Source organism: Corapipo altera, unplaced genomic scaffold (genome assembly GCF_003945725.1).
Source record: "Corapipo altera isolate COAL_440 unplaced genomic scaffold, ASM394572v1 322, whole genome shotgun sequence".
Taxonomy (NCBI): domain Eukaryota; kingdom Metazoa; phylum Chordata; class Aves; order Passeriformes; family Pipridae; genus Corapipo; species Corapipo altera.
The window spans coordinates 135522-163281 of NW_020885090.1; the positions used below are offsets into that span (position 1 = coordinate 135522).

The 27760-nt window shown below is 50.2% G+C and overlaps 1 protein-coding gene across 5 annotated transcripts in view; it reads right to left on the reverse strand.

The window, feature by feature from the left end:
• Positions 1-27760, reverse strand: part of DNAH9 (dynein axonemal heavy chain 9) — a 185387-nt gene that overhangs the window by 99223 nt on the left and 58404 nt on the right. For all 5 annotated transcript variants that reach the window (XM_027669560.1, XM_027669562.1, XM_027669563.1 and 2 more), the window contains 11 exons: positions 25713-25878; positions 23978-24080; positions 22782-23021; positions 18361-18522; positions 17908-18104; positions 14555-14717; positions 11853-11976; positions 8081-8223; positions 7462-7623; positions 5978-6211; positions 16-276 (listed from right to left, as the gene is read on the reverse strand). In XM_027669560.1, the coding sequence (XP_027525361.1) occupies positions 16-276; positions 5978-6211; positions 7462-7623; positions 8081-8223; positions 11853-11976; positions 14555-14717; positions 17908-18104; positions 18361-18522; positions 22782-23021; positions 23978-24080; positions 25713-25878 (1955 nt within the window). The remainder of the gene's footprint in view (positions 1-15; positions 277-5977; positions 6212-7461; positions 7624-8080; positions 8224-11852; positions 11977-14554; positions 14718-17907; positions 18105-18360; positions 18523-22781; positions 23022-23977; positions 24081-25712; positions 25879-27760) is intronic.

Consider the following 27760-nt stretch of genomic DNA (forward strand, 5'->3'; position numbering starts at 1 on the left):
GAATCCTCACCTTACCTTGTTGAGGGTGTTGAGAGCAGCCTGGGCAGCTGCCAGGGCAGGCTCAGCCTTGGCCAGGTCCTCCTCACAGTCCTTCTGCTTCTGCTCCACCTCCTGGGTGATCAGTGCCACCTTCCTCTCCTCCTCGTCGGCCACGGCCTTTTTCCTGCTCACCTTCTCTGTCTCCACCCCCACCACCTGGATCAGCTTGTCAGCATCCTCACTCTTCTGCTTCAGCTCCACCTCCTGAGCTGCCAGCTTGGCCTTCAGCTCATCCACCTGGAGGGAAGGCACATGTGGAAGCAGGGACAATCCCCGGTAGCCCTGAGTGGGACCCAAAGGCAGGGAGGGCTTGTGTGTGAGGCAGAGCCCTGGGAAGCAACATTTCCAGCTGTGGAAGGACACTCCTGCTCTCCTGTGCTGCACCAAGCAGCCTGGCAGCACTGAGGAGCCCCGTGAGGAACCCAGCTGGGGAGATCCCAGCACCAGTAGGATGCACTGCTACGGGAATTGTCCCACCCCTGCTCCCTGCCTCTGCTTGGAGACTGGACAGAGGGACTAAGGTAACATGGACACTGCTTTGGGCAGGATCCAATGGGAAGTAGGAGGAAGCATATTTCAGATATTCTTGGGGTGATCTTTATACAACCCAGGAGCCCCATCACGGACCAGGCACTTGCAGGAAGCTTCTGTCATTGTAAACCCAAATACACCAGCTTTGAACATGAGCTCTGATGTCACATCTCCCCTATCTGGAGATCTACAGGTGCTGTGGGCAAGTGTTTTGTGGGAGAGATGACCTGGGATACAATTCTAGAACCATAGAATCTCCAGAGTCGGAAGAGACCCACAAATATCATCAAAGTCCAACTCCTGGCCCTGCCACAGGCCCATCCCCAACAATCCCACCCTGTCCCTGAGAGCATTGTCCAAACCCTCCTGGAGCTCTGGCAGCCTTGGGGCTGTGCCCACTGCCCTGGGGAGCCTGGGTAGTGCCCAACCAGCCTCTGGGGGAAGAGCCTTTTTCTATTCTCCAACCTAACCCTCCCCTGACACAGCTCCAGACATTCCCTTGGGTCCTGTCACTGGTCACCAGAGAGAAGAAATCAGTGCCTGCCCCTCCATTTTTTGTTTCACTTCTGAACCTGACACCAGCAGGATTGAGCACATGGTGGTTTTGAGGAAGACCTGTCCACCCGGAACCACAGAGCCGCAGAATCACAGAATGGTTGGGGTTGGAAGGGATCTTAAAGATCATCTAGTTCCAACCCCTGCCATGGGCAGGGACACCTTCCAAACCCCATCCAACCTGGCCTTGAACACTTCCAGGGATGGGGCAGCCACAGCTTCTCTGGGCAACCTGTGCCAAGGCCTCCCCACCCTCACAGGGAAGAATTTCTTTCTAACATAATTTTTCACCCAGAAAGATTACAATTGGGATCTGCTGACAGGTCCAACTCCAAGGCTCAAGGGGCTTTGAATGTGATGTCAGATGAGCCTGAGAAGGGATGTCCCACTGAGCTGGTCCCCAAGAGGCACAGTCATGGTGGCAGCTCCTCACACACTGCTCCACTGAGCAGCTGCTCCCTCCCAGGAGTGTTTGCATGGTCGGGAGGTCACACAGGCTCCCACTTGCACACAGAAAATCTCTTTCTAAAATCTCCCATGTCAGTGAAATTACCTAGGCTCTGGGCAGACCACGGAGGTTTTCACAGTCCTGATCTTCAGGCTCCTAAAGGATCACTAAGAGTTCCTGGGGCACATCTTTACCTACGCAGAAATATTCCCTAGAAGGGAAGCCAGTCCCTTGTTTTTGGTGAGATCCATTTTGACACCAGAAAGGAGAGCACAAGTTGCAATCTCCAAACTGCAGCTGTTGACTTTGGCATCAGCCTCACGTGGAGAGCAGTTCCTCAGGAGTCTCTGCATGCCCTTCATCCATCACCATCCCCTGCTGCTGGCACTGTGGGGCTGCTTTCACCAGGACAAAGGTAGGGCTGTAAATCCAGGCTTACAGGAACACTTAATCCCCTCATTTGACAAACTCGGCGGCAGCTCCTTGTTCAGCTCCGGCTCTTGGGGGATTGCAGGGAATTGAAGGGGGCTTTGCTGATGGCAGATACAGCCTGGGACCTGCTGCCTGAAACCCAGCCTTTGTGTGCTGGATATACACACAAACAGCAGCTTCAGGGTTTTACATGACCAGGACAAAACAAGCAGCGGATTAAAATCCACGGGCACCCAAGAGCTTTACAAAGGCAGCAGGTGTCAGCTGAGCTCAGCACAGCCCGGGGGAACAGAGAGTGCCCTGCCAAGCACAGGCAGGAATGAAAGGGGAGATCACTGGCTACAATGTTGTCAGCATTTTAAAAATGCAGGAAGGCTGAGGAGGGACTATTTACAAGGGCCTGCAGTGACAGGACATGGGATGGCTTCAAACTGAAAGAGGGGAAATTTAGGTTAAATATAGAGAAGAAATTCTTCCCTGTGAGGGTGGGGAGGCCCTGGTACAGGTTGCCCAGAGAAGCTGTGGTTGCCCCATCCCAGGAAGTATTCAAGGCCAGGTTGGATGGGGTTTGGAGCAACCTAGGCTAGTGGAAGGTGTCCCTGCCCATGGAAGGTGGTTGGAATGAGACGATCCTTAAGGTCCTTCCAAACACAGCCATTCTGTGATTCTGTGACTTTATGAGAAACCTGTGAGCAGCTTCCTGAGTGCAGAACAATTGGATAAGCAATTAGTAATGGGAGGTGGAAAGGGAAAGAGCAAAGCAAAGGAGAGATTCAAGGGTAATGTGCTGTGACTTCAGCAGGGGAGGGAAGGGAGAAGCAGTTGCCTATCACCAGGACAGCATGAGAAAAATTATTAAAGAACAGAAAACCTGGAGGGCAGGCTCCCAGAAGACTCATTTTATCTGATTGTCCCTGCCTGGTTTCAAGAACACAAAATACATCACAAAGGTCAGCGATTAATTGATAGCACAAGCCAGATTCAAATCGGGAATGCAGTGATGCAATATTAACCAAAGGCATCCTCAGAATTACTCAGCAGTGGGCTCTGATCTCAGTGCTGACCTCTCCATGGCAAACAGCACTCTGAAAAACAAATGACTCATCCCACACATCTTCCCAATCCATTATGTCCTAATAGGAAGGAGGCTTCTGCTGTTCTGAGTGCTGAGGACACTGCTGTCTGCAGGGAGAGAGGGCTGTAAGCTGATGGAAAGTGTTTCTGTAGAAGCAACAATACACAGATGTACAAATCTCAGAAGAAAAAAAAAAAATGGGGGGAGAGAAGAGATAAAGGAGGCAGAGAGATTAATTTGAAACTGGAGCAGCCAAGTCAAAAAGTGTCTGCAGCTCCTGGCACAACAGTCCCTCGTGCTGAGGCCACACTGCACAGTCTATAGAAACACATAAACTCATCATTAACTGTCATGCCATCCAAGCTACAGGACTCTGGAGAACGGTGCTCAATAGCACCAGTGCTCAGGCCCAGGGCACAACCAGGTCATACCCAGGTATCAAAACCCTCCTCCCCCCAGTGGATCAACTCCAAGCACCACCAGCACACCTGCGGATGACACAGCTGAGTGAGAGAGAAGACTTGTCACTTCCTCAGCCCCAAGACTGAGCATTTTGATGGGTGAATGTAAAGTTCAGGCTTTTAAATCCATATTCAAGATGGAACATACTGGCATGATTTCCAGTAGTGCTGAATATCCACACTCTGGTTTCAAATCAGGAGCAGTTTGACTATTGCGCACATCTGATAATTAAGGTGTTTAATTTTAGGCCCCCAGTGCTAATTTTAGATTCAAATTTGACATATTTGTCCTCACTGCTCTGCATCTTAATCAACTTCACCATCAGGCACCTCTCCCCCCAAGCCTCACTCCAGCCAGACACAAACTTTGTGCCCTTTCACCCTTCCTGCAACAGTAAAATCTCCCAGACCCCCTGGTGCTGTGGTTTCCCATCCTTCCCACTGCCTCCCCAGTTCTCCACCATTGTCTCAGCACCTGCTGTGTGAGAACCCTGCCAGCACAGCACCCACTGAAGAGAGGCCTGAAGAACACACAAAAGACACTACAGGGACTTGTTCTCCAAAGATGAGGTTCAGATCAGTTGCTCTCAATAAAAAAGATCATCTTGTCCTCTACTGGGGAATCATCAACAACAGCAGCACCTCACGGGTCAGCAGAGCTTTGGCCTCCACGGGTGAGGGGAGGTGAGAGGTGTGTGCAGTGAGGGCATGTTCTCATTGCCCAGGTGGGTGTCACTGCTGTCACTGCTGTCACTGCTCTCTGCTCCCGCCTGTTCAACCTCAGCTGCTTCCAACCATGGGAAGTTCAACAAGAGGAAGTCCTGGATTCTGCCCCTGGGATGGGGCAACCTCAGATGGACAGACAGACTGGGAATGAGATGCTGGAGAGCAGTGCTGGGAAAGGGCCCTGGGGGTCCTGGTGGTGCCAGTTGTCCCTGAGTCAGCAGTGCCCTGGCAGCCAGGAGGGACATCCCTGTCCTGGGGGCATCAGGGAGGGGATTGTCCTGCTCTGCTCTGCCCTGGGGCAACATTCTGCACCTGCAACATTGGGACCTGAAGTTCTGTCAGGGGAGATTTAGGTTTGATATTACACAGAGTCGCAGAATATTCTGAGTTAGAAAGGACACACAGGGATCATCGAATCCAACTCTTAAGTGAATGGCCCATACAGGGGATTGAATCCATGACCCCGGCATTATTGGCAGAAAGTTTTAACCAAAGGTTCTTCCCCCAGAGGCTGGTTGGGCACTGCCCAGGCTCCCCAGGGCAGTGGGCACAGCCCCAAGGCTGCCAGAGCTCCAGGAGGGTTTGGCTGATCCTCTGGGGCACAGGGGGTGGCTCTTAGGGATGGGCCTGTGCAGGGCTGAGGGTTGGACTCAGTGATCCTTGTGGGTCCCTTCCAGCTCAGCACATTCTGTGACTCTGCAAGGTGCTAAAACCTGCAAAGGGGACATGACATATGGTCCTTCCTCCTATGTCCTCACAGACCTGTCCTGCACCATGAGAAAAGCAACTGTTTGAAGTGAGATGGAGATGTCAGCACTGAGAGGCACCAGCACAGCCCATCCATCACCCTCCAGACAGGCCTGTGTCCCATGGAGTGTGACAGACATGATTTATGCCCCCAGCACTATCCAGAGCAGATATATGGAATGGAATGGACCAGCCAGTCCCTCATTCACATCAGCCCCTGCTTTCCTTCAGAGAAGCTTCAGGAGAGGTGCATTAGAAGTTTGTAATGTTTACCATTTGTAAGAGATAACAGAATATGAAATGAAGAGAAAAATGGGAGGTAAGCAACAGATGTAAAGAGCAAAGCACTGAGAGGCAGTTTGTGTCTCTACAGAGGTTTGGGAAATACCCAGAAAAACTTCTACTCATTGCCAGGGGACAGTGCCAGTGTGGCTCTTTAGCAGGGGCATTTTGGCATGACTAATCTGTATTTCAGACATGCATTAGTTTTCCTTAAAGATGGATAACACAGTGCAAGGGAAAATGAACATCAGCCTTATTTTAAGAGCATGCATTTAGTTTGAAGGAGTCTTGCTGAAGTTATTGTGGATTTCCTGGATGCAACTCTAAAAATCACTGATTGTCCCTGTATTTTATGAGCTATTTTGTCACCATAGATTAAATTTAACCATTAAAGGACGATGACACAGCCAGCTGGATCCCAATCTCATTTTACCTACTGTGATCTTTCAGTTACCAACTAAACAGCAGAGACTGGACACACATCTCTCCATTCTCCTTTCCAGGACAGAGCATCACTTCTGCTCCTCCAGGAACCCAAAGCCAGACTAGAGCCAGGATCCAGCACCATTTTTTTCCCTGTACAGTCTTAGCCTGTAAAATTGTCCTTCAAACCAGGATGCAGAGATGTCTCTGACAGAGAAACAGGAAAACCATCCCCTTGGAGCCCTCCGGGGTTGTTACCTGTGCAGAGGTGCTGTTGAGCTTCTCCAGGCCGTTCTCCAGCCGCTCCGTTTTTGCCTTTAAATCCTCGTCCTTTTTCAGCAGCAGGTTCTGGTAGAGTTTGATTTGCTCCAGGAAGGACTTTGGGGTGGTGTAGTTGTAGCGGCGCTCGTTGCTCAGGTACAGCCGGGACATCTCATTGACACTGATGTGGACATGGGCCATGAATTTGCTTATTGAATCTTTCACTGAATCCTACAGGCAAGATGAGAAGACAAGGATAAACTATTTTAAATAGAAAACTATATATAACACAAGGCTGTGCTGAATATACAGGAATTTGGTAACTTTTCTTTCTACTGCAGCACAGTAACACCTAAGCTGATCCCTTTTCACTGTTATCTCTAAAATAACTTTGTCTGCTTATGTACTTTATACCTCTTTTTATATCTTTTTATCTCACATATTATCTTATTCCAAGCAATTTTTCTAGCACTCAGCTCTACAAAATAACAGCCTTTTAAGTATAAATTTAGGTTTCTCTTCTGTACAAATGGGAAAAGTGCACACTCCTAAAAAGAAACATTGTAGACTTTATTCTTCCCAAATCCTTCCCAGAAAAAGTAAATAAACAGAAATTAATCTCCCTTAATCCAGCAGCATGTTGCCATCAATGAGAACTTGAAATATTTTTGCCCTCGAGAATTCCAGAGGCTCAGACACGTGTGGGGAGAGCAGAGTGTGTGTTCCCTGCAGTGATCAGGAGCATCAGGTTATTTTCTGTGCTGGGTTGGAGCTGCCTTTGTGCTGGCAGAGCAGTCCTTCCCTGGCAATGCCATCAATGCCCAGGAGCGTGGTGCCCGTGGCACTGCTGCCAGCGTCCATGTCCCTCTCTGAAAAACCTGGACCTTGTTTCAAGGACACTTTGGTTGAGTTTGATGCGCTTCAGTGCTACTAGCAGTGCCCCTCTGGACAGACACCCAGGTGTCCTGGCTCTGTGTCGCAGGCCCCACCTGCAACACTGGGGCAGTTTGGGGGGACACAATGGAAGGAAGAGATTGAGCCATTAGAGAGTGTCCAAAGGAGGCAACAAGGATGGGGAAGGGCCTTGATTTGAAGGCGTGTGAGGACACTGAGGGCACTTGGTGTGTTCAGCTGCAGTTCCACCTTCCTGGGCAGGGGCAGAGGAGGGGCAGGGACTGAGCTCTGCTCTGGGGGGACCAGGGACAGCAGCCAGGGAATGGCTGGAGCTGCGTCAGGACAGGCTCAGGTTGGATCTCAGCCAAAGGTTCTTCCCCCAGAGGCTGGTTGGGCACTGCCCAGGCTCCCCAGGGCAGTGGGCACAGCCCCAAGGCTGCCAGAGCTCCAGGAGGGTTTGGCTGATCCTCTGGGGCACAGGGGGTGACTCTTGGGGATGGGCCTGTGCAGGGCCAAGGGTTGGACTGGATGATCTTTGTGGGTCCCTTCCAGCTCAGCAGATTGTGTGACTCTGTGTTAGCTCTCACCTCTACAGCCCCCATGTCTCTCAGGAAGCAGAGGCTGACAGACTCCAGGGCCTCCCGTGGCCACTCCTGGAACCAGTCAATGGTGGTGCAGCTGACGAGGGCTGGGAACCTCCTGCTGCGGAGCCGCAGTTTGGAGCCGACGGGGGAAAAACACAGAGCAACCTGTGGAGCCCAATGAGGAGAAGGGAGGAGGCAGGGCCAGGAAGAGGCACTGGGTTCCAACCATGCAGCCCATCCCAGACTCCACCAGCCACTTCCAATGGAGGATCCCACAGCTACCACCCAAACAGCAGAGACTGGACACACATCTCTCCACTCTACTTGCCAGGATAGAGCATCTCTTCTGCGCCTCCAGGAACCCAGCTCAGTCCAGGTCAAACCAAGGGAGCGGCAAGCTCTGTCCTGGAGCCCTTTGAGCTTTCTAAAGGCCCAAAAGTGATGACAACAGACAGCACACCCCACGCTTTGGAGCACCTTGCTGGCAGAATCCCAGCTCATATCATGCCCTGGCAGCAAAGCCTTTCAGGCTGCAGCCCCACGGGGCAGCCCAAGGCATCTCCACCCCACACATGTGCCCCAAGGGGGATGGGAAGGATATGGCCTCCCCCATCCCTCTCACCTTGAGCTGCCGCCGAGCCCGCTCTGTAAAAAACTTCCAGCAGGTCTCCCTGGAGCCCACCAACCCCCGGCCTTTGACTTCATTCCTCACACTGCTGATGATGTTCTCAACTTCCTCATCAGAGAAGAGATCTGGTATTTCCCCTAAGAGAACAGTTTGGGGTTACTGGGCTGGGTGTTTTTGCACTCTTAGAGCAAAGGGAAGCAGCTGCCTCCCTCTCCTGGGGCCCAGGGAAGTCCCTTCCTCAGGTAAAAACAGGTGTCAACAGGTCCCAGCAGCAGCAAAGGGGCACAGAAGGTCATTCTTCTAAAAAAGAAACACTTAAGAAAGCAAACTTCCTTAAAAAGCCAGGGGAGAGGGACATAAAACAGAGTCAGAGCACGGAAAGTCCATTTTTTTTCGTTCTACAGAGCTAATTAGATTACAATAAAATAATCAAATCCCTAATATGCTATACAAGATATAAAATCATTTTAGTTTGGCAAGTGCATTATTTATATGTACAATTTCTGCAGCTGTTCAGGGCCATTTTCAGCATGGTCAAAAAACTCCCAGATCACCAAAACATTTTAAAAGCTAGAAATCTCGTAAACATTTTTAAAATTTAATAGTTAAGGAATTGATTGCCAAAAATGGACCCAACCAGATAATTTTTTTTAGTGCTTCTTTAATTTGTCACCTACTCGCTTCCTTTCTGGCTTCTGATTTGATTAAAATCCCCTTTATTGAGTCAGATACTATCAATATGAGTACTAATCACTTAAGAAAATACATTAATTCAGATATCTCCTCATTTCTAAGAGTGACTAAAAGGTATATTCTGTTCTGGCTTTCTAGATGATGATAAGAAGTGAAACAAGTAAGAAAACAGAGGCTGCAAAGCAGGAAGCAGCCAGAGCAATCAGCCAGCACCCCCTGGGCAGCCCTTGCTCACCTCATGGGGAGTCTCAGTCTTCTATGTTGCCTCCCAGACCCTAGAAGGGGACCTTTGACCTGTCCCCACAGCCCCCAGAGCAACCACAGGAAAACCTGATGCCTTTCAAAGCCACCATAAGCCACATAAGCCGCCAAAGGCCACCACAAAGCCAGGATGCTCAGTCCACCCCTCACTGCAGGACAAGGAATCCCAGAATCCTAGAACGCTTTGGGGTGGGAGGGACCTAAAAGCTCATCTCCTTCCACCCCCTCTCACAGGCAAGAACACCTTCCACTAGCCCAGGTTCCTCCAAGCCCCATCCAACCTGGCCTTGGACACTTCCAGGGATGGGGCAGCCACAGCTTCTCTGGGCAACCTGTGCCAGGGCCTCCCAACCCTCACAGGGAAGGATTCCTTCCCAGTATCCCATCTAACCCTGCCTCTGGCAATGGCAAAGCCATTCCCCTTGTCCTGTCCCTCCAGGCCCTTGTCCAAAGTCCCTCTCCAGCTCTCTTGGAGCTCCTTTAGGCACTGGAAGGGGCTCCCTGGAGCCTTCTCTTTTCCAGGTGAACACCCCCAGCTCTCTCACCTGAGCTTCACCTTCACTCATCAGGTGTTTGTGCATTTACACCAGGAGCTGGTGGGAGCTACTCCCTGCCCTCCACAACAACCCTTGTCCTTGCTCCTGGTTACAAATTCATCACAGGCAGCATTTGCTTGATGCTGAAACCATCTGGCCACCAATTTACAGCCACAAATGTCACCTCTGGAGTTATTCACAAATAACTATCAGTTGTGCTGCTGACTCCTGCCACCTCCCCATCCCTGGAGGGCACCTGAACCAGCTGGTACCTCCCTAAGCCTGGCTCATAAACAATGCCACAAGTGGCAGGCAGTGATTTCCCAGGGAGTGTGGGAAACACGCCCACTCTGGTTGTTCCCCACAGTCCCAGTGATGATGCCTCAAAATCTACGTTTAATAAGTTTTAATATAGCTTGCTAGTACCTTTGTACAAAATTCCTAAAAATGCTGTTTAACATTCTTTGTTGAGAATTTCAAAGATAAGGGATTTTAACAAGGGGAAGATTTCTCTCTCTGTAAAAACATACTGAGAAAGAGACATAGCACCTGATATAACCAGTCAAAGTTATTCAGAACCCTGGAAACCATTCCAGAGGGCATGACCAAAGACCAAGGGAAAAGATGAGGAAGATGAAGACAGAAGGGTCTTCCAGACCTCTGACTAAAATTCGGGAGGTGTGTCAGGGGTGGGGCGAAGGTGGGTGTAACAGCATTAGGTAATGCTTTGAAATGTTAATTAGGTAACTAAATAAGAGCAAGAGGCTTTTGTAACTCTGGGTGGTGCTTTGGAAGGTAAAACTCACTGATTGAGTCTTTGGGCTTTTATCTGGAGCTGGTTTTAGGCACCAGTGACACAACCTGCACTCCCAGGGAGCTGCAGCACACCCGGCACAGTGGGTGCTCACCACACATCTGTGCCACCTCCTGCAGGGAAGAAGAGCACTGGCATGGACACTGATTGCTCTGCAATGGTTTTGGTGAGCAACAACCCAGAAGCATCTGGAAAAACAAGAGAGGAAGGACTGGAATGGGATAAGCAGCCAGGTGATGCACACAGACATGGTCATCATGGCTTTGCATCATCCCCAGCTCACAGATACTCCACGGAGGAGGATACTCTGCCTTGATAGGTCTTACCTGCCTTGGGCCTCAAATCCAGCCAGAGAATCCAAACAACGTGCTGAGCTACCACTGGTGCCACGGTGCAGTTTTGGTGTGGAATTGTGCTAAAACCAGCCTGGTTCACTAACTGCAAACACCCCCCCCTGCTTTTTGAAGCAGCATTTGACAGAAAAGCTGCTGGCTGGCCTGGGAATACGTGACTGGCAGTCAATCACTTTATAACTATAAAAGCCCAGTCCAACTTTCATATGGCAGATTCTTCCACAGGCTTTCTTGGAGTGTGTGGAGCTTCTCCTGTGAAGCAGTGACGCCTCTTCATGGTCACTCCCCAGGGGCTGAGTGAAAGCGAGAGATCTGCCCAGGATCCTTGTGAGTTGAGTTACATCAATCTCTACTTAATGACTGTTTCCTTTTGCCAGCTTTGATACAATTGCTTTGATAGAACTGCTTTGATACAGTGCACTTGCCTATCTTATACTGTATCAGGAGTAGTTTTTAGCTTTTATACTGTGTAGTAAATAATTCTGAGTAAGATCTTTCATCTGTTCATTTGTCTGTTCATTTCTCATAATAAATAATTCCCTTTACATAAATATATCTGATTTGACATCATTAAAACCTGTGGGACAAAGTGATTCAATCACAACTCTGTAATTCCTTAAACTGTGGACAAAATCTGAGGCTCCTCTCTGATGAGTTTAGAAAGCTAGGGGGTCCTTTCTATACCTTGTAGCTCAATGAAGGGGCTTTTCTAATAAATTTTGTCTAAGCCTTTCACTCCCCCCCAACACTCCAGTAAATTTTTCTAGCCAGGAACAACCTTAATTTATCAGGTGGATGCATGGGATCCATAGGTGAAACTCCTCACCTGGTGATACATCCTTCAGCTGCAATATCCCAACAGACACATCATATAACAACCATGTGCAGTATTCCATGATGTATGGAAAAATGGGTACAAGACATGAGGGAAAGTAAAGAAATCTCCCAGCTGATGGAGCTGCTCCCAAGGGAGGCCCCAGCATGGCTTTTACTCAAGGGCTTAAGCCATGTAACTTCCAGTTATTCCATTCTTGCCCTTCTGTAGATTCTAGAACTCCAGGTGCTCCACTGAAGGGGGGAGAGGAGAAATCAAAGCAGGAGGGATGTACCTGTTGCCAAGAAGTCGTTGACCAGCACCAGGAACTGCTCGTCCGCCACCTGCACGTCTGTCAGCAGGAACACGGTGCCCGTGTTCTTCACACCAGCCTTCAGGTACAGGTTTGCCAGGTCTGCCTGGAGGTTGGAAAGCAAGAGGGGTTGTCCCTACACTCTGCAAAGCATAGGCAGGGTATCAGAGCTACCAGTGGGATAACTCAGAACCTTCCCATGCACTGAGAACAAAGCAATTGCAATTAATTAGTGTGAAACTGCACTTGGGCCACTCTGCACCTTCCTGTCCAAGCCTTCCAGGTCCCTGTGTCAGCCCATCATTGTCAGGCATTTATAGGTAAGGCTTGACATCATGCCCAGGTCTGTTTAACACAGAACTTAGAAGAAGGTCCTGGCCAGCACTGCCAGACCAGGGCAATGCCTGTGGCTGAAACGTTGACAGGTCAATGAGATGTGGCTGAAGGCACCAGTGCAACCCCTGGCTGTGGAGATTGTGATTGTTCATGTTTTCCTGCCTGCTCCCATGGAATAGCAGTTTTATTTCAAAGAGAACAGCATCCACCATCTTTGTGAAATCCAAATTTTTCATGAGTTGTATCATCATAGAATAGCTTGGGTTGGAAGAAGATATTCATCCAGTTGAACCTCCATCCTTTCCTTCCTACCCTTCCAAGCAGGGTACCAGATGTGGGGGATCCTGAAGGACTGTGCACTGGACAAGGGTTCAGAAACTCTCTTAGAAATTCAGCAAACATACATGGTTTTTCCAAAAAAACCACAATTTGCTACATTGATCACTGGAAATCTGGATTAGACGGATAACAGTGGGAAGGGCCAATGGCAGATGGGGGAGATGTCACCATCTTGCTCTCCTATAGCTGAGAAAAAAAAATTACACTATATTTCAACTCAGGAAGAAATTCCTGACTGTGAGGGTGGTGGGGCCCTGGCACAGGTTGCCCAGAGAAGCTGTGGCTGCCCCATCCCTGGAAGTGTCCAAGGCCAGGTTGGACGGGGCTTGGAGCAACCTGGGCTGGTGGAAGGTGTCCCTGTCCATGGCAGAAGGGGGGACTGTGTGGTCTTTAAGATCTCTTCCAACCCAAACCAGTCTCTGATTCATAAATTCTTTGAAGATGAATACAGAGTGAAGGGAACATCAAATTATCTCCCACCTCCAGAGACAGAGAAGCAAAGAGATGCTTTGAAAACAAGTTGATTAAAGCTGGTATTGAGCTCTATTCCCAGCTGGGGGCTCAGGCTGCCACAGGAAATGGGAGGTAGGAGCTGGAAAATCCCAGGAGTTGGGCTGAAAACATAGGAGAGCTGAAAATATCCAGTGGATGGTGGGACAGGCTTGTGTGACATGATGGAAACAACCTGAACACAAACACAGGTCATCAGGCTGTGCCACTGATGGGGAAGGAACCCGGAGTCATTGGCCATTGCATCTCCCAGCAGAAGGGAGTGAAGTTACTGTGGCGGTGGTTTTCACAACATTTGTAATGCAAATCATTTTACCAGTAACTATAAAACCTTAAAAACCTTCCAGTGACATCCCAAAATGTTAATTTATAACTCCTAAGCTCACTGGCCTGTGCATAAATATAAGCAGGTCTTTAGTGAACCATCCACAATCCACTCAGTCCCTTCCACATACAAAATACCAGAGGAGGAAATGGATCTGATTTGGGATTGGGATTTTCTGCTTGCTCCTTTTCCACCTCCAAATCACAATGGGCACCTCACAGATGAGCTAATTACCACACACTGGTTTAACTAGAAATATCTAGGGTTCATTAGCCCAGCTTAGAGCTGACACTCAAGGCTGGTCTGGAATGTTCTCAGGCCTGGCCAGCTTGGAGCACTGGCAGAAGACACCGGGGGCTGCACTCTGTGCAGACACACTTCAGCAAGGCATTAGGAGCAGCATTGCTCCTCCCCACAGAACTCTGTCTGGAGTGTTACAGTACCTCAGGATCACAGAACCATTTAGGTTGGAAAAGCCCTCTAAGGTCATCATATCCAACTGTTCCCCCCACACTCAAGGCCACCACTGACCCATGACCCCAAGTGCCACATTCACATGACTTTTAAATCCCTCCAGAGATGGGGACTCCACCACTGCCCTGGGCAGCTGTGCCAGGGCTGGAGAGCCCTTTCCATGAAGAAGTTTTCCCCAACACCCAACCTGACCCTCCCCATAGCAGCTTGAGGCCATTTCCTCTTGTCCTGTTCCTTGTTCCCTTCAAGCAAAGACTGACTTCCCCCCAGCTCCCCCCTCCTGTCAGGGAGTTGCAGAGCCAGAAGGTCCCCCCTGAGCCTCCTTTGCTCCAGGCTGAGCCCCCCCAGCTCCCTCAGCTGCTCCTGCTGCTCCAGCCCCTTCCCAGCTCCGTTCCCTTCCCTGCACACGCTCCAGCCCCTCAATGTCTCTCTTGTCTGAGGGGCCCAGAGCTGCCCCAGCACTGGAGGTGCCCCAGCAGTGCCAGCACAGGGACAGTCCCTGCCCTGGGGCTGTGACACACCAGGGCTGGCACAGCCCAGGGGCCATTGGCCTCTTGCCCCCCTGGGCTCACCTGGGCTCATGTCCAGCCCCGTGTCATCTCCACAGTGCTGTCTGTCAACATTCAACAAGACAAAGTTTTCAGGGCAAGTTCTGCTCTTTATTTCCTTCCTCTCCAGCTCAGCCTTAAAAGCCACCTACCTTCAGGTCAGGGATGCCATACCCCTTCCTCAGGGTGATCTGGAAGACCTCCAGGGAGCTCAGGAATGCTGCCAGCCGGGTCAGGCTCTGCTTCCCACTGCCTCCCACGCCCACCAGGAGCGCGTTCCCTCGGGGGGACTCCAGGATGCGGTTGATGCGGCAGCTGAATTGAGGGACACAAAATCTCTCATCAATAGGAGTATTTTTCTATTTCTCTGCCCGGTGCTTTCAATACATATTTTATTCACTAAGAAACTGTATTCTGAGTGGGATGAAAAATGTCAATCTCAGAGCCATGTCAGCAATCGATCCCCAGCTCTGTTGAGACCCGCAGAGGATGTTGCTGATGAAAAAAACCCAGTGTGGTGGCAATTCAGATTGTGCCCAATTTTTTTCCACCTGCCAAGTCCTGCTGGACAGAACTGTGTCAAAGTGAAGGTCTGGATATCTTTGCAGGGAGGGCAAGGGGAGAAAGGACAATACATTGACATGCAACACCTGAGAACAGAAGTCAAAGCTCTGATACAACTCCCCAGGAAAGGCCTCTCTTCTCCAGGCATTTGTGGTTTGTGCTTGGTGAGGAGTCCTGCTGTGCATTACAGAATATTCACACGTGCCTGGAATGGCACAAAACCTTGCTGGACAACACAGTCCTTGTTCCTTAGTTAGGCAAACCACCACTACTTCAGAGTGACATTTTCTTACTCTTAAAATGAACTTGCTGTTATTTTTTGGGTCTGGTCACTTGTCCTGTCTGAGTGTCACACAGTGAACTCTGTCTGCCTCCCTTTGATGCTCTTTAAGCAAATTCTGACACTCCCACATGTTAATACACCCCAGGAGAGGAGGGTCCAGAGGAACTTAGTTGTGGAACCCTCACTGTTCTGTGTCTGAAACTCAAGGACTGTTCCCCTCTTTTATTTCTGCCTTTATTCAGCACTGTCTTTATTCAGCTCTCTTCACTATTTCCCTATACTAATATAATTATTTTTCAAATAAGACTGTGAGAAACACTGCATTGCTTTATTACAGCTCAAGTATTTTATGATCTATGCACAGACTCCAAATGATTTTTTAATAATTTTATAATTATAATTTAATAATATCTGTGAAATTATTCCCCTAAAAGCAATCCAACCTGTGAGGAGAGTTTTAGCATTCCTGCTCTCAATTCCCCAGGCCAGCTCTGCCCAAGGATGCCACCGTGGTCCCTGGGGTGACTCACAGGTATCTCCCACGTCCCTACACAGATAAAGTACTCAAAATTCATTTTTTTCTTTTTTTTTTTCTCTCAACTGAAAACCTTCAGCAAATTCAAGCTGACATTCTGAAGCAGTTTGAGATGGAAGAAGTTGCGTATTTCAGCCAAATGCAATTTCCAAATGCAATTAATGGAATTCCCTGCCTCCAGTGAAATCCTGCTGGATACTCAACCCTTGCCTTCATGATTAGCCCCAGAATTAACTGGAGGGATAGTGCAGTGTTTTGTGACAAATTCTAATTTATGTAAAATGCAAGAGGAGCACAGGGTTAATATTCCTGTGAGCTGTCTGCAAGCAATGCAAGCAGAAATGCTTGGGGACATCAGGGTGCATGTGACTCATTAATGCAGAAGAGTAAATGAATGCCCAGAGTGCCAGGGAAAAGGTGCCCCAGGCCATTGGAAAAAGGGACAAGTTGGGAGCTTTGGGAACAGACATGGGTAAGCAGTTTGTTAACAGGAGTAGCACATATATAAATATATATATATATATATATATATATATTTAATTTGCATGACAGCAGCCACATTAGGCTGCCAGGTCCAATGAGAACTGAACCCCCCCTCCCGGGTGTGCAGCAGGACACTGCCTTCCCTCCAGCTTAGAGTCCCAAATCTGCACCTCCTGGGCCAATGTTTTCATACAAAATCAGTTACAACTCTGATTGCCAGGGTAGGTCCATGTTCTGAAGTGATGCAAGGCCAGCTCTGCATTTCAGCACCCGGAAATTACTCTGTCTCTGCTGGGATTCCCACAGGCTGTGTTTGAAAGCTGGGGGTGCACCTCACTATACCCCAGGCATGGAAACACCTTCCTAATGATCAACAGGAGGCTTGTTATTTTCACACAGTCCCACATGTCCAATTTCCAACAGGAATCCATCTGCACCTCCAGGCACCTAAATGCAAGTGAGCTTACCAAAGGATCAAAGCAGTTTAAATGCCTCTACCCTTTCAAACTAGTAGCCTGAATGCACAAAATCTTACTTTATATTCATAGGAAAATCCCACTAAGAACCTGTGTAAACATGGCTCTAAACCAGTTGTCAAAGCACTTGGGGAAATCCCAGTACAACCAGTTGTGTGCTGAGTGTCAGGGGAAGACAATAAAGCCCTTGAAGGTTGTCATGTGTGATAAATGTTTGTGCCATATCAGAGCATCAAGGGCCAAAGATTCCATCACACCACACGGGCAGGTGAAGCTTCATCACACCTCCAGCTCCATCAGCTGTAATCATCACAGAATCATGGAATTGATAAGGTTGGAAAACACCTTTAAGATCATCAAGACCAACTGTCCATCCAGCACCACCACATGTTCACCACCAAACCATGTCCTGAAGTGTCATAGCCACATGTTTTTTGAACACTTCCAGAGATGGTGAGTCCACCACTTCCATGGGCAGCCTGTGAGAGGGCTTGACAATCCTTTCAGTGAAGAAATATTCCTTGATATCTCATCTTAACCTCTCTTGGCACAACTTGAGGTCATTTCCTCTCCTCCTATCCCTTGTTCCCTTTAAGCAGAGCCCAACCCTCCCTCAGGTCCCCCCTCCCCTCAGGGTAGCCAGAAGGTCCCCCCTGAGCCTCCTTTGCTCCAGGTTGAGCCCCCCCAGCTCCCTCAGCTGCTCCTGCTGCTCCAGCCCCTTCCCCAGCTCCCTTCCCTTCCCTGCACACGCTCCAGCCCCTCAATGTCTCTCTTGTCTGAGGGGCCCAGAGCTGCCCCAGCACTGGAGGTGCCCCAGCAGTGCCAGCACAGGGACAGTCCCTGCCCTGGGGCTGTGACACACCAGGGCTGGCACAGCCCAGGGGCCATTGGCCTCTTGCCCCCCTGGGCTCACCAGGGCTCATGTCCAGCCACTGTCACCAGCACCCCCAGTGCCTTTCCCACCAGCAGCTTTCCAGCTGCTCTGCCCCAAACCTGGAGCATTCCATGGGGTTGTTGTGAGGACCTGGCTCTTGGGCTTGTTGAACCCCATATCACTGGCCTTGGCCCATCGATCCACCTCCCTCCATCCTCCAGGAAACTCCACGAAACAATCTGCACACACAAATGCTATGGCAAGACCATAAAGCCAGAAAATCCCCTTACACATGGCACATGGCATCCTCAAACAGCACCAGGTTCATGGCAGCGTTGACTTCATTGTAGTTATCCAAGGCTTCCACGAGAATCTGGTTCAGCTCCTCCCAGGCTGCGATTGGCCTGTACCCAGGTTCCCCAGTGCCTTTAGCAAAATGGCAAAAAATATTCATGTGCTTGGTCTGCTCTAAAGTTTCTTCCATGTCCTGTGAAAGAGAGAAAAAAATGTGCATATGAAGTATAGAAACCCCAGTGCAGCTCTGTGCCCCCTGCCAAGGGAAGTACGGCATTCCAGCCTTTTCATGTCCATACAGTTGCACCTGCAACTATAGTCTGCAAAGGGGAAAGAGGGACAAGAGAGAAAGGGGGGAAAGGAAAATCCCTAATAGTGACTTCCTTTCAAATAAACCCATCCTGTGGTTCTATGATATGTTATCATCAGAGTTACACCTCAACACTTACATCATAGAGTTTCTTCACCATCTCCCTCTGGATTTTATCAAAGGTACCATAATCATTTGCTTCAACCATCTTATCCCGGTACACCCGGTTGGACTCGTGCAGGTAGAGCTTCACTAGGTCCTGGGGTTCATTCAGACATTCAGGGGTAGAGAACAGGAGGCCCTGCAGACAACAAAGGCAGTCAGGAAACCCAAGCTTGACCCCAGGGACCTCACCCATTGAGCTGGAGTGTGGCTGAGTCACCCTCACAGCAACCTGCAACCGAGCTCCCAAGTGAACAGCCTCTGGAGAACGTGCCCTTTGGTACCCAAAATTTCCCAAAGCCAATTATCATGGAATCCCAGAAGGGTTTGTGTTGGAAGGGACATTAAAGATCATCCTGTCCCACCCCCTGCCATGGGCAGGGACACCTTCCACTAGCCCAGCTTACTCCAAGCCCCATCCAGCCTGGCCTTGGACACTTCCAGGGATGGGGCAGCCACAGCTTCTCTGGGCAACCTGTGCCAGGGCCTCCCCACCCTCACAGGGAAGAATTTCTTCCCAGTATCCCATCTAACTCTGCTGTCTTTCAGTTTAAGGCCATTCCTCCTTGTTCTATCACTACACGCCCTTGTGCAAAGTCCCTCTCCATTCAGGCACTGGAAGGCTGCACCCTGTCTCCCTGGAGCCTTCTCTTCAGGCTGAACAATCCTAACTCTCAGCCTCTCCTCACAGCGGAGCTGTTCCAGCCCTCTGATCATCTTCGTGGCCTCCTCCAGACTGGCTGTAACAGCTTCAGGTCCTTCCCATGCTGGGGACCCCAGAGCTGGACACAGTGCAACAGGTGGGGTCTTACAAAAGCAGAGGAGAGGGGTAGAATCACCTTCCTCATCTGCTGCCCACACTGTGGGGGTGCCTATTCCCCACATTCTTTTGAATATTTATACTCATCACAGCCATTTTGACCCTCCTCCCAACCTCCTCCTTGCTGGGCTGGGGGTCCTGCTCTCAGCACAGGGACCATCCAAGGTCAGGCCCAGCCCAGACGTGCAGCTTTTTCATCCTGACCCCACACCATGGGTGCTTTGTCAAGAAGGAAAAATAGTTTGGAAATGATAGTGGTGGTGTTTTTTTTTAAATCAATTAATTTTAATTAGGTGCATTCTGCCTGCAGGAAATATCAGTTGCTGTCTGCTTAGCACAGTATGTTTACTATGAACTCTATTAAAATGCATAGAAGAATTATATTTCAAAGAGGTGTTGCCTATGCTAAGCCTATTAACAGCACACAGGGTTTTCAATGGTATGAATTAAACAGACAGTTTTTATTCCTAACATCTAATTATTTTTACATTAAATATAAAATGCATTGAAAGCAATGTAAAGCAGGCCCTCTCAGCTCACTGGTCCATGGCTCAGATTGTTTGGGTTTCACATCTGTCATTACAGTTGCCAAAGTATTCTATTTATTTCAGAAAAAAAAAAATAGTGAGAAGAGCTGACAAATAAAAGGGAGGAAGGAGAAAACCATTGAGCCTTAAACTGGTTAAAATAAAAATTAAAAATCACTCAGTCCCTCTAGAGTCCCTCTAAAGGGACTGAGTCTGAAGACCCCCCATGCCACAAAAGCTGTTGTGTTTTTGATGCAAGCACGTGTAAGGCATCAGGGGCAAGAAAATCCACACCTCCTAAATCTGAAATCACTTACTCACTGAACATCTCCCCTTTTCTCACTCTGCAAACCCACCCTCCTCACTCCTCAACAATGACCAGGCTCTTCCACCAACACAACCAGCTGCATCCCCTCAGAGTAATGGGGTCCTCCATGGGTGGTGAGCTTCCAGGAGAAGCCATAACATCTATGTCTGGGATGCACGAGGGACACATGGCCATGGGCCACTGCATCCTGGACGGATGTAGTGCCAACATTAAAAAGAAAACAAAGAAAAAGAGAGGGTGGAGAATCCCTTGTCCTGTGCCACGTCAGTCCAGTTATCCTGCTGCCTGGGGAGTCCTCAGGTTGCATTTCAGCCAAATCTCTCAGCTCGCAGCTTCTCCTCCTTGCCAGGAAGGCCAGAAACTGGTTACAAAGCCCTCTCTGCTGTGCTGAGGCTTCTTGAGACAATAATATCAAATATAACAGAATCCCAGGATAGGCTGAGCTGGAAGGGACCCACAAAGATCATCAGTCCAACTCCTGGCCATGCACAGGCCCATCCCCAAGAGTCACACCCTGTGCCCCAGAGGATCAGCCAAACCCTCCTGGAGCTCTGGCAGCCTTGGGGCTGTGCCCACTGCCCTGGGGAGCCTGGGCAGTGCCCAACCAGCCTCTGGGGGAAGAACCTTTGGCTGAGATCCAACCTGAGCCTGCCCTGACACAGCTCCAGGCCATTCCCTGGCTGCTGTCCCTGGGCCCCCCAGAGCAGAGCTCAGTCCCTGCCCCTCCTCTGCCCCTGCCCAGGAAGGTGGAACTGCACTGAGGTCTCCCCTCAGTCTCCTCTTCTCCAGCTGAACACACCAAGTGCCCTCAGTGTCCTCACACACCTTCAAATCAAGGCCCTCCCCCATCCTTGTTGCCTCCTTTGGACACTCTCCAATGGCTCAATCTCTTCCTTCCATTGTGTCCCCCCAAACTGCCCCAATGTTGAGGTGAGGTCGCCCCAGGGCAGAGCAGAGCAGGACAATCCCTTCCCTGATGCCCCCAGGACAGGGTTGGCCCTCCTGGCTGCCAGGGCACTGCTGACTCAGGGACAACTGGCACCACCAGGATCTGTCCCTGGTGATGACAAAGGACTCTGCAGCAGGGTCACTGTGGTTGTTGGGGTGTGGGGAGTCACACCAGGTTCTGGGAACCACCAGCCTCCACCTGGGATTCACCAGCTCTGGATTCCCTGCAGGGTAATGCTGAGTGATGGTTCCTCAGAGGCTGAACAGACACCCCAGGAGACGAGGACTATTTGGCACAGAACAGGGAATATGCTCATCATCCCAGCAGGACCCACTTGCCCTGTCACTGTCACCCATCCCTGTGCCACCAGGGACAGGTTGTGGTGGCTCTGGCAGGGCAGGACCTGACCTCAGCCTGGTTTTTTTCCCATAATCTCCATGAAAAGCAGTAGAATGAGGAGCAATCCTTGTCACTACTCCTACTCTCTGGCCCAGCCCCAGGATCTGGCAGGACATTTTCTAACACCCCTTGGCTCCTTTCAAGCAGACAACAGTTCAGATTAAAGCTTCCCATTGAAATGCTTCTGTTCCCTCTCTGTGCCTTTCAAAACCCAGATTAACTGGAAGCCAGGATTTAACATGACCCACATCTCACATCAGGGCTGCTGTTCAGCTGAGCACAAGTGACAGGTCTGATTCCTTTCTGACACAGTGGAGTTATTAACTTGTTCAAGGTCCTGTTCTCGGATTTCCCATGTCCTGTCATTCTTTCAGCTCTTGTCTGATGGACCAGACACAAGACATTGAACTTCCAGCACCTGCTTTGTAAAACAGATGTTAACAAGGATAGCGACAAATTACCAGCTGGGGGTTTAGAACAGGTTATGGTGTTTCAAACCCCTTGATTTGGCTGCTGAGAAATTTCTGTAATTTCGTTAATCAGCCTGAAATTCTGAAAGGTTTTTTGAGCAGTAACATCTACTGCTTCAATGTATGAGATTGCTGGGGAAAACACAAAACTAGGATCTCTCCAGTGATGGAAGAAAACATTTCTAAAGCTGGACAACTTCCCTTTGGTACAGTGGCTTGTAATTCAGTTACAGTGATTAAGTCAAAGCTGGTTTGGAGTGATTTATCAGCTCTTTAAATGCCATCCTGTACATACAATGCTGAGCACTTGAGAGGACGTGACAGTACAGACCACCAAGCTGTCCTGGCTCTGGCAGAGCAGCTGAACCAGACACTGTTCTCCTCTCTTCAGGGCCAGCAGCCCGCAAAGTAGGCACTGGCTGCTCCACACAGTAAATGATGTCCCTGTGTGGTGGAGAGGTGCCATTGATCCCACACTCACGAGTGGAGCTGAGACTAACAAAGACAAGCCCAGGTCCATCACACTCACCAACAGCCAATGCATGAAGGGCTGAGATTGGGAGCCCAAAGCTCCCTCCAGATAGTTCCTTCTCCAGCCAGAGAACACTTCAACCCCCCCTAAAACCCACACCTCCTTCTGGAACTGTGCATCCCTGTCCACTGACCAGAGAGGCTGGAAAGCAAATAAGCTTTTAACTGATGTTCCTCAAAGTCATGGGTGGTGGCTCTGGAACCCAGTCAAAACCAAGTAGGAATTAGGGAATGGCCCAAGGTCATCCCTTTTACTCAGAAATTGCTGGGTGGGACACTGTGCTTTGTTCACCAAGGGCCAGAGGGACACAGGTCCACAGCCTCCCGTGGCATTGGAACAAGCTCCAAGTGCCACAGACAGGGACTGCACTTACTTGGAAGATGTTGGAGAAGTCTCTCAGATTGAAAATGTAGTGGAACTTGACAGCTGTTGGCAGGAAGGTGGCAGCCACCCTCCTGTGCAGCCCCAGGGCGAGGGCAATCAGCTGCTGGGCTGATTTTTGCACAGCCTCCGAGAAATTCCCACTGGTCAGATGCTGCACTAAAATGGTGCTGTAGATCCTGGTCAAGGCATCCTGGTCAGGGTTGGAGAGAGCGAAGACACAGAAGTGACGCTGAGGAGGAGAAAGGGAGACATGGAAAGGTCAGAGAGATGGGCAGTGAGCTCCCAACTCAAATGCCTTGTGAGGACTTGATGTGGTTGGACACAGTGCTGGATAAACTACTCCAGGCTCCACTTCCCAGGCAAGGTTGGCCCAGGTGATCTTTCGAGGTCCCTTCCAACCTGGGATGCTCTATGATCCCACCAGAACTATCGCCCCCTTCCAATTTCCCAGCAGAGGACAGTTGACAAGTGACACCTTTTGCTCACTGAACAAGGGATTTCCAATGGCATTTCACAGTGGCTACACTGTAAGCTCAGTCCAGTGAAGAGTTGAAAGGTCTGAAGGTCCCACTGACCCCTGATGAAGCCCAGTCTTGTCTCTGGTAGGAGCAGCCCCTGGAAGGTGCCACCTCTCAGAAGATCCTTTATTGATTTGGAACTTGCAAGGAGCAAGAAGATTATAGAATCATTAATGTTGGAAAAGACCTCCAAGATCATTAAGTTCAACCTTTGACCAACTCCCAAATCCCCACTAAACCATATGGTGAAGGGCCACAACTACTCATCTTTGGACACTTTCAGGGATGGTGACCCCATTCCCCTGGGTAACCAGTTCCAGTGCCTGACCACCAAAAAGCTTTCATGAATTATGGCCCAGAGGTAAATATCACCTTAATGAAGGTAGAATGTGCCTGTCTGAATCAGAAGGTTTCCTGAGAATGGGTGTGGCTGTCCAGGAACCTGGGACTTCTTCCTCCCACTGAGCAGCAGAATGAGAGGAAACACAAAGAAGAGAAAAAGGCAGCAAGTTTGCTGCCTCTCCATCAGGAGTTAGTCGCTCAGCAAATCCAGCATGTTTCTACTGATCAAATCACATCAGGATCTGCCAGAGATTCTCCCTGAGCCTCATCTTGAACACTCCACCCAAAGCCAACCCCAGGGCAGTGCCATCGTGCGGGGCTTTACCTGCAGCCGAGGGTTGATGGTGAAGCTCCCCGCAGTGGGGTTCATGCAGGACACGTACTGCACATTGGTGATCTCCTTCAGGGACAGCCTGCTCCGGTCATACCTTTGGGCAAAGCAAAAGCCATGGATGGTGACCAGAGTAGTCATTGCTGCCACCCCCTGGAGCTTGTTTGTGAGCTCCCAGTGTCCCCGTGGCTTCAGGGGACACATTCAGGGGAGTCACATCCTGTCCCTCACCAGGGTGGGGCCCAGAGCTGCTGCATGGCTGCACACAGAGTCACAGAATCATGGAATATGCTGAGTTGAGGGATCCACAAGGATCATCCAGTCCAACTCCTGGTCCTGCACAAGCCCATCCCCAAGAGTCACCCCCGGTGCCCCAGAGGATCAGCCAAACCCTCCTGGAGCTCTGGCAGCCTTGGGGCTGTGCCCACTGCCCTGGGGAGCCTGGGCAGTGCCCAACCAGCCTCTGGGGGAAGAACCTTTGCCTGAGATCCAACCTGAGCCTGCCCTGACACAGCTCCAGCCATTCCCTGGCTGCTGTCCCTGGTCCCCCCAGAGCAGAGCTCAGTCCCTGCCCCTCCTCTGCCCCTGCCCAGGAAGGTGGAACTGCAGTGAGGTCTTCCCTCAGTTCTGCTCTTGGAGCTGGTATTTCCATCAGCTGGTAACAACCACTGAGCAAAGCCAGACCCATCACTGGTGTGGAAATTGTGGGAAATCCCAGGAGTGCCTCCAGTTTGGGCCAGCCTGGGATGGGGTAGGAGGGCTGCCCAGTGCTGCCCATAGGGAAGGATGGGGGGGCTGCCGGAAGAGCTGGGGTACAGCCCCCAGAGCAGAGCTCAGGGTCACTGCTGGGCAAGGTCAGCCCAAGAGCACAGGGAGCTGTGCCCCTCTCCTTGCTCACCACCCTGGGTGAGCTGCACCCTGATGGGCTGTGAGTGGGACCAGCGAGGGGGTAACACCTGAGGGGCACTGCCAAGAGGGGTTAGAGAGCTCGGGAGAGCCTGGGAGGGACAAGGGGGCACAGGGTGTCCCCACATGTCAGTGCTCCCATACACCCCCTAAGCTCTCTTTCTGCCCAACCTTCCCAACACCCACAGCCCCAAATTTCTGCCTCCACTCCACTGTCCCTGTACTTGGGAAGCTTTTGGCCAAGGTTAGGAACACACACAACTGAGGAGACTTGGAATTGCTCCAAGTCCTTGCCCTGTATTCTCTGTGAGAGAGCTGGGAGTATCCCTGTCCCACACAGCACTGCTGGCTGAGGTGTCAAACGCACCAATCTCCTTCCAAAACACTGTCAGTGGTTTTCCTTCAAATTACCTGTGCCTGGAAAATGCCTGTTTGCTGCTGCCTAACTGAAAACAGCCTCAGGTGCTCACAGTAGGGGTGGCTCATCCCAGCTGAGGCCAATCCATGTCCTTCCCCCACTCTCAGCACGGTAGGGCTCAGGCTGAGCCTTGCAGGCTTTGCACTGGGATCAGTCATGAGACTGAGCAGGAGTGGAGTGAAGCTCCCTCAGCCAGGCAGGGAGTGTGTTTTCTGGGGACAGGGGACACCCTGAGGGTGCACAATGGCCTGTTCACCCAGAGCCTCCCAGCAAGCTCCAGCCCATCCCAGCCGGATGCCGTGGCCAACATGGGATGGGAAGAGGGATCCACACTGTGACTTCCTCTCAAACTCCATCCCCAACAGCAGAGCTGGATGAAAAGGTCTTGGCCCCCAAGCCTCCTACCAGTGTCCATAGTCCAGGTGCTGCCTGAGCAGGGTGTGGGGCTGCACTGTCCCATACGTGTCCACCTGGGGCATGTTGAGGTCGTCGATGAAGTACACGAGCCTCTTGGTGCCCGGGGGGCCGTAGGTCCTGCCAGCCTTCTTGTCCAGAGGCTTCTCCAGCACACCTGTTGGGCAGAGGGAAATAGAAATGATTCCTCAGCCCAGTGTGAGCAGCTCCAGCAGGAGCCCAGCTCTGTGAGGGCAGGTAGGGTCCGGGTGGGCAGAGGGGGAAGCCTGTGGCCCCCTCAAATCCATCTGGGCTGTCTGGTGCTCTCTGGGGAGGAAGAGCTGGTCTTGGCACAGGACAGTGGCTGTCCCCAGGCTGTGCTTATGGAGCACCTAGGAGCCCTTCAAGGGGCTGGCAGGATGGTGGCTGCCCCCAGGCTGTGGCTGGCAGGGACCCTCAGGCAGATTTTTGGTCTGACTCAACCCAAATCACAAAGTTTTCAGTTCCTCCTTGCAAACAAAACACAGCAAACGCTCTGCTACAAGCCTGGTTTACTTCAGAGCAAACAAAGCTCTTCATGCAAGATAAAGCCTTTTGAATCCCTTCTGCCTCTTTTTTTAAACTCAGTCCTACTTTGTGAGTTTATTCTGATCCACAACACGGAGGCAGTGTGTCCCCTCCACTCCCCTGCCCCAGATGTACCACAGACACCCCCCGAGCCCAGGCAGAAGTGACTGGGCATTAGGATGGAACCAAGGAGGTGCTGGGGCACCAAGCCCAGGAGCAAAGCTGATTTTGTGAATGAAAATGCACTTCTTATGTTTGTTAGACAAAGGAAATGGGTGTTTTCAGGGATAAAATCCTGACAACTTTAGAACAATCAAAATAATATTATTTATTTGAATGTACCAGATATAATCACAGAATCACAGGATGGTTTGGGTTGGAAAGGACCTTAAAGATCATCTAGTTCCAACCCCCTGCCAAGGGCAGGGACACATTGCATTATCCCAGGTTGCTCCAAGCCTCGTCCAACCTGGCCTGGGACACTTCCAGGGATGGGCCATTACATGCTCTTCTCCCAAGTCCCTCTTCAGCTCTCCTGGAGTCCCTTTAGGAACTGGAAGGTGCTAGAAGGTCTCCCTGGAGCCTTCTCTCCTCAAGGCTGAACAACCCCAAATAACAACCAGTTCTCTGATCCCCTCCTCAGCATTACCCAAACCTCCAGAAAATGCAACAAGACTCAATTGAAACATGAGCTGTCACGTTCCCACCCAGTTTTCAGTCAAGTCACCCATGAGCAAAGGACAGCACGGAGAGAAAACTTCTCATTTCGAAGCTCTTAAAGAATTTCCTTTGTTTAGCAGAAGGCTGAGGTTATATGTTGCTCTAGACTATAACATATGGGGAATATTTATGATGCTGGGCTGATATTTAATGCAAATCACCCCACACTGCTGCACATAATGTTTTACAGCTTATTGATTCCTTTCACTGCAGCCCAAACAACCTTTCCTGCCTCAGTAAGTGGCAAAGCACATAGCAGCAACTCTCCTCTGCCCAGATCCTGGGATGATTTTCCTGACAAGGAGCTTTCTTGGACATCAGGGGCTCCCTGCTCTCCTGGGGATGGAGACAGAACTTGTTGCATTGGCTCAGTTTGGGGTTAAGCAGCATGACAAGGAACACTTTGTAATTAGGGATGACTAGGAATTTCAATAAAAATCTCCTTGTGCAAATGTTCACTTTAGCCATTGCTTACCAAGGGCCAGAGATATTTTAAAAAAAATTATATTCTGGTTTTTTTGATGACAAATCTTTTAACCCCCCCCCACACTTTTTCCCTGCAGACAGTCTGGCTTGCCCACTGCTCAGAATTCAGCTGTTTTCTTGCCACAGACACTTGCTACAGAAAGGCATGAATTGTGCTCAGAAAAATGATGGATTTTTCCTCAGCAGAGTCTCTCTCCCCCTTCAATAAAACCACAATATTTGAAATTTCTGGTAGCAAGTCAAATTAAGTGTTTCAAATAAGCATTTAATTTAAATTTAATTAAGCC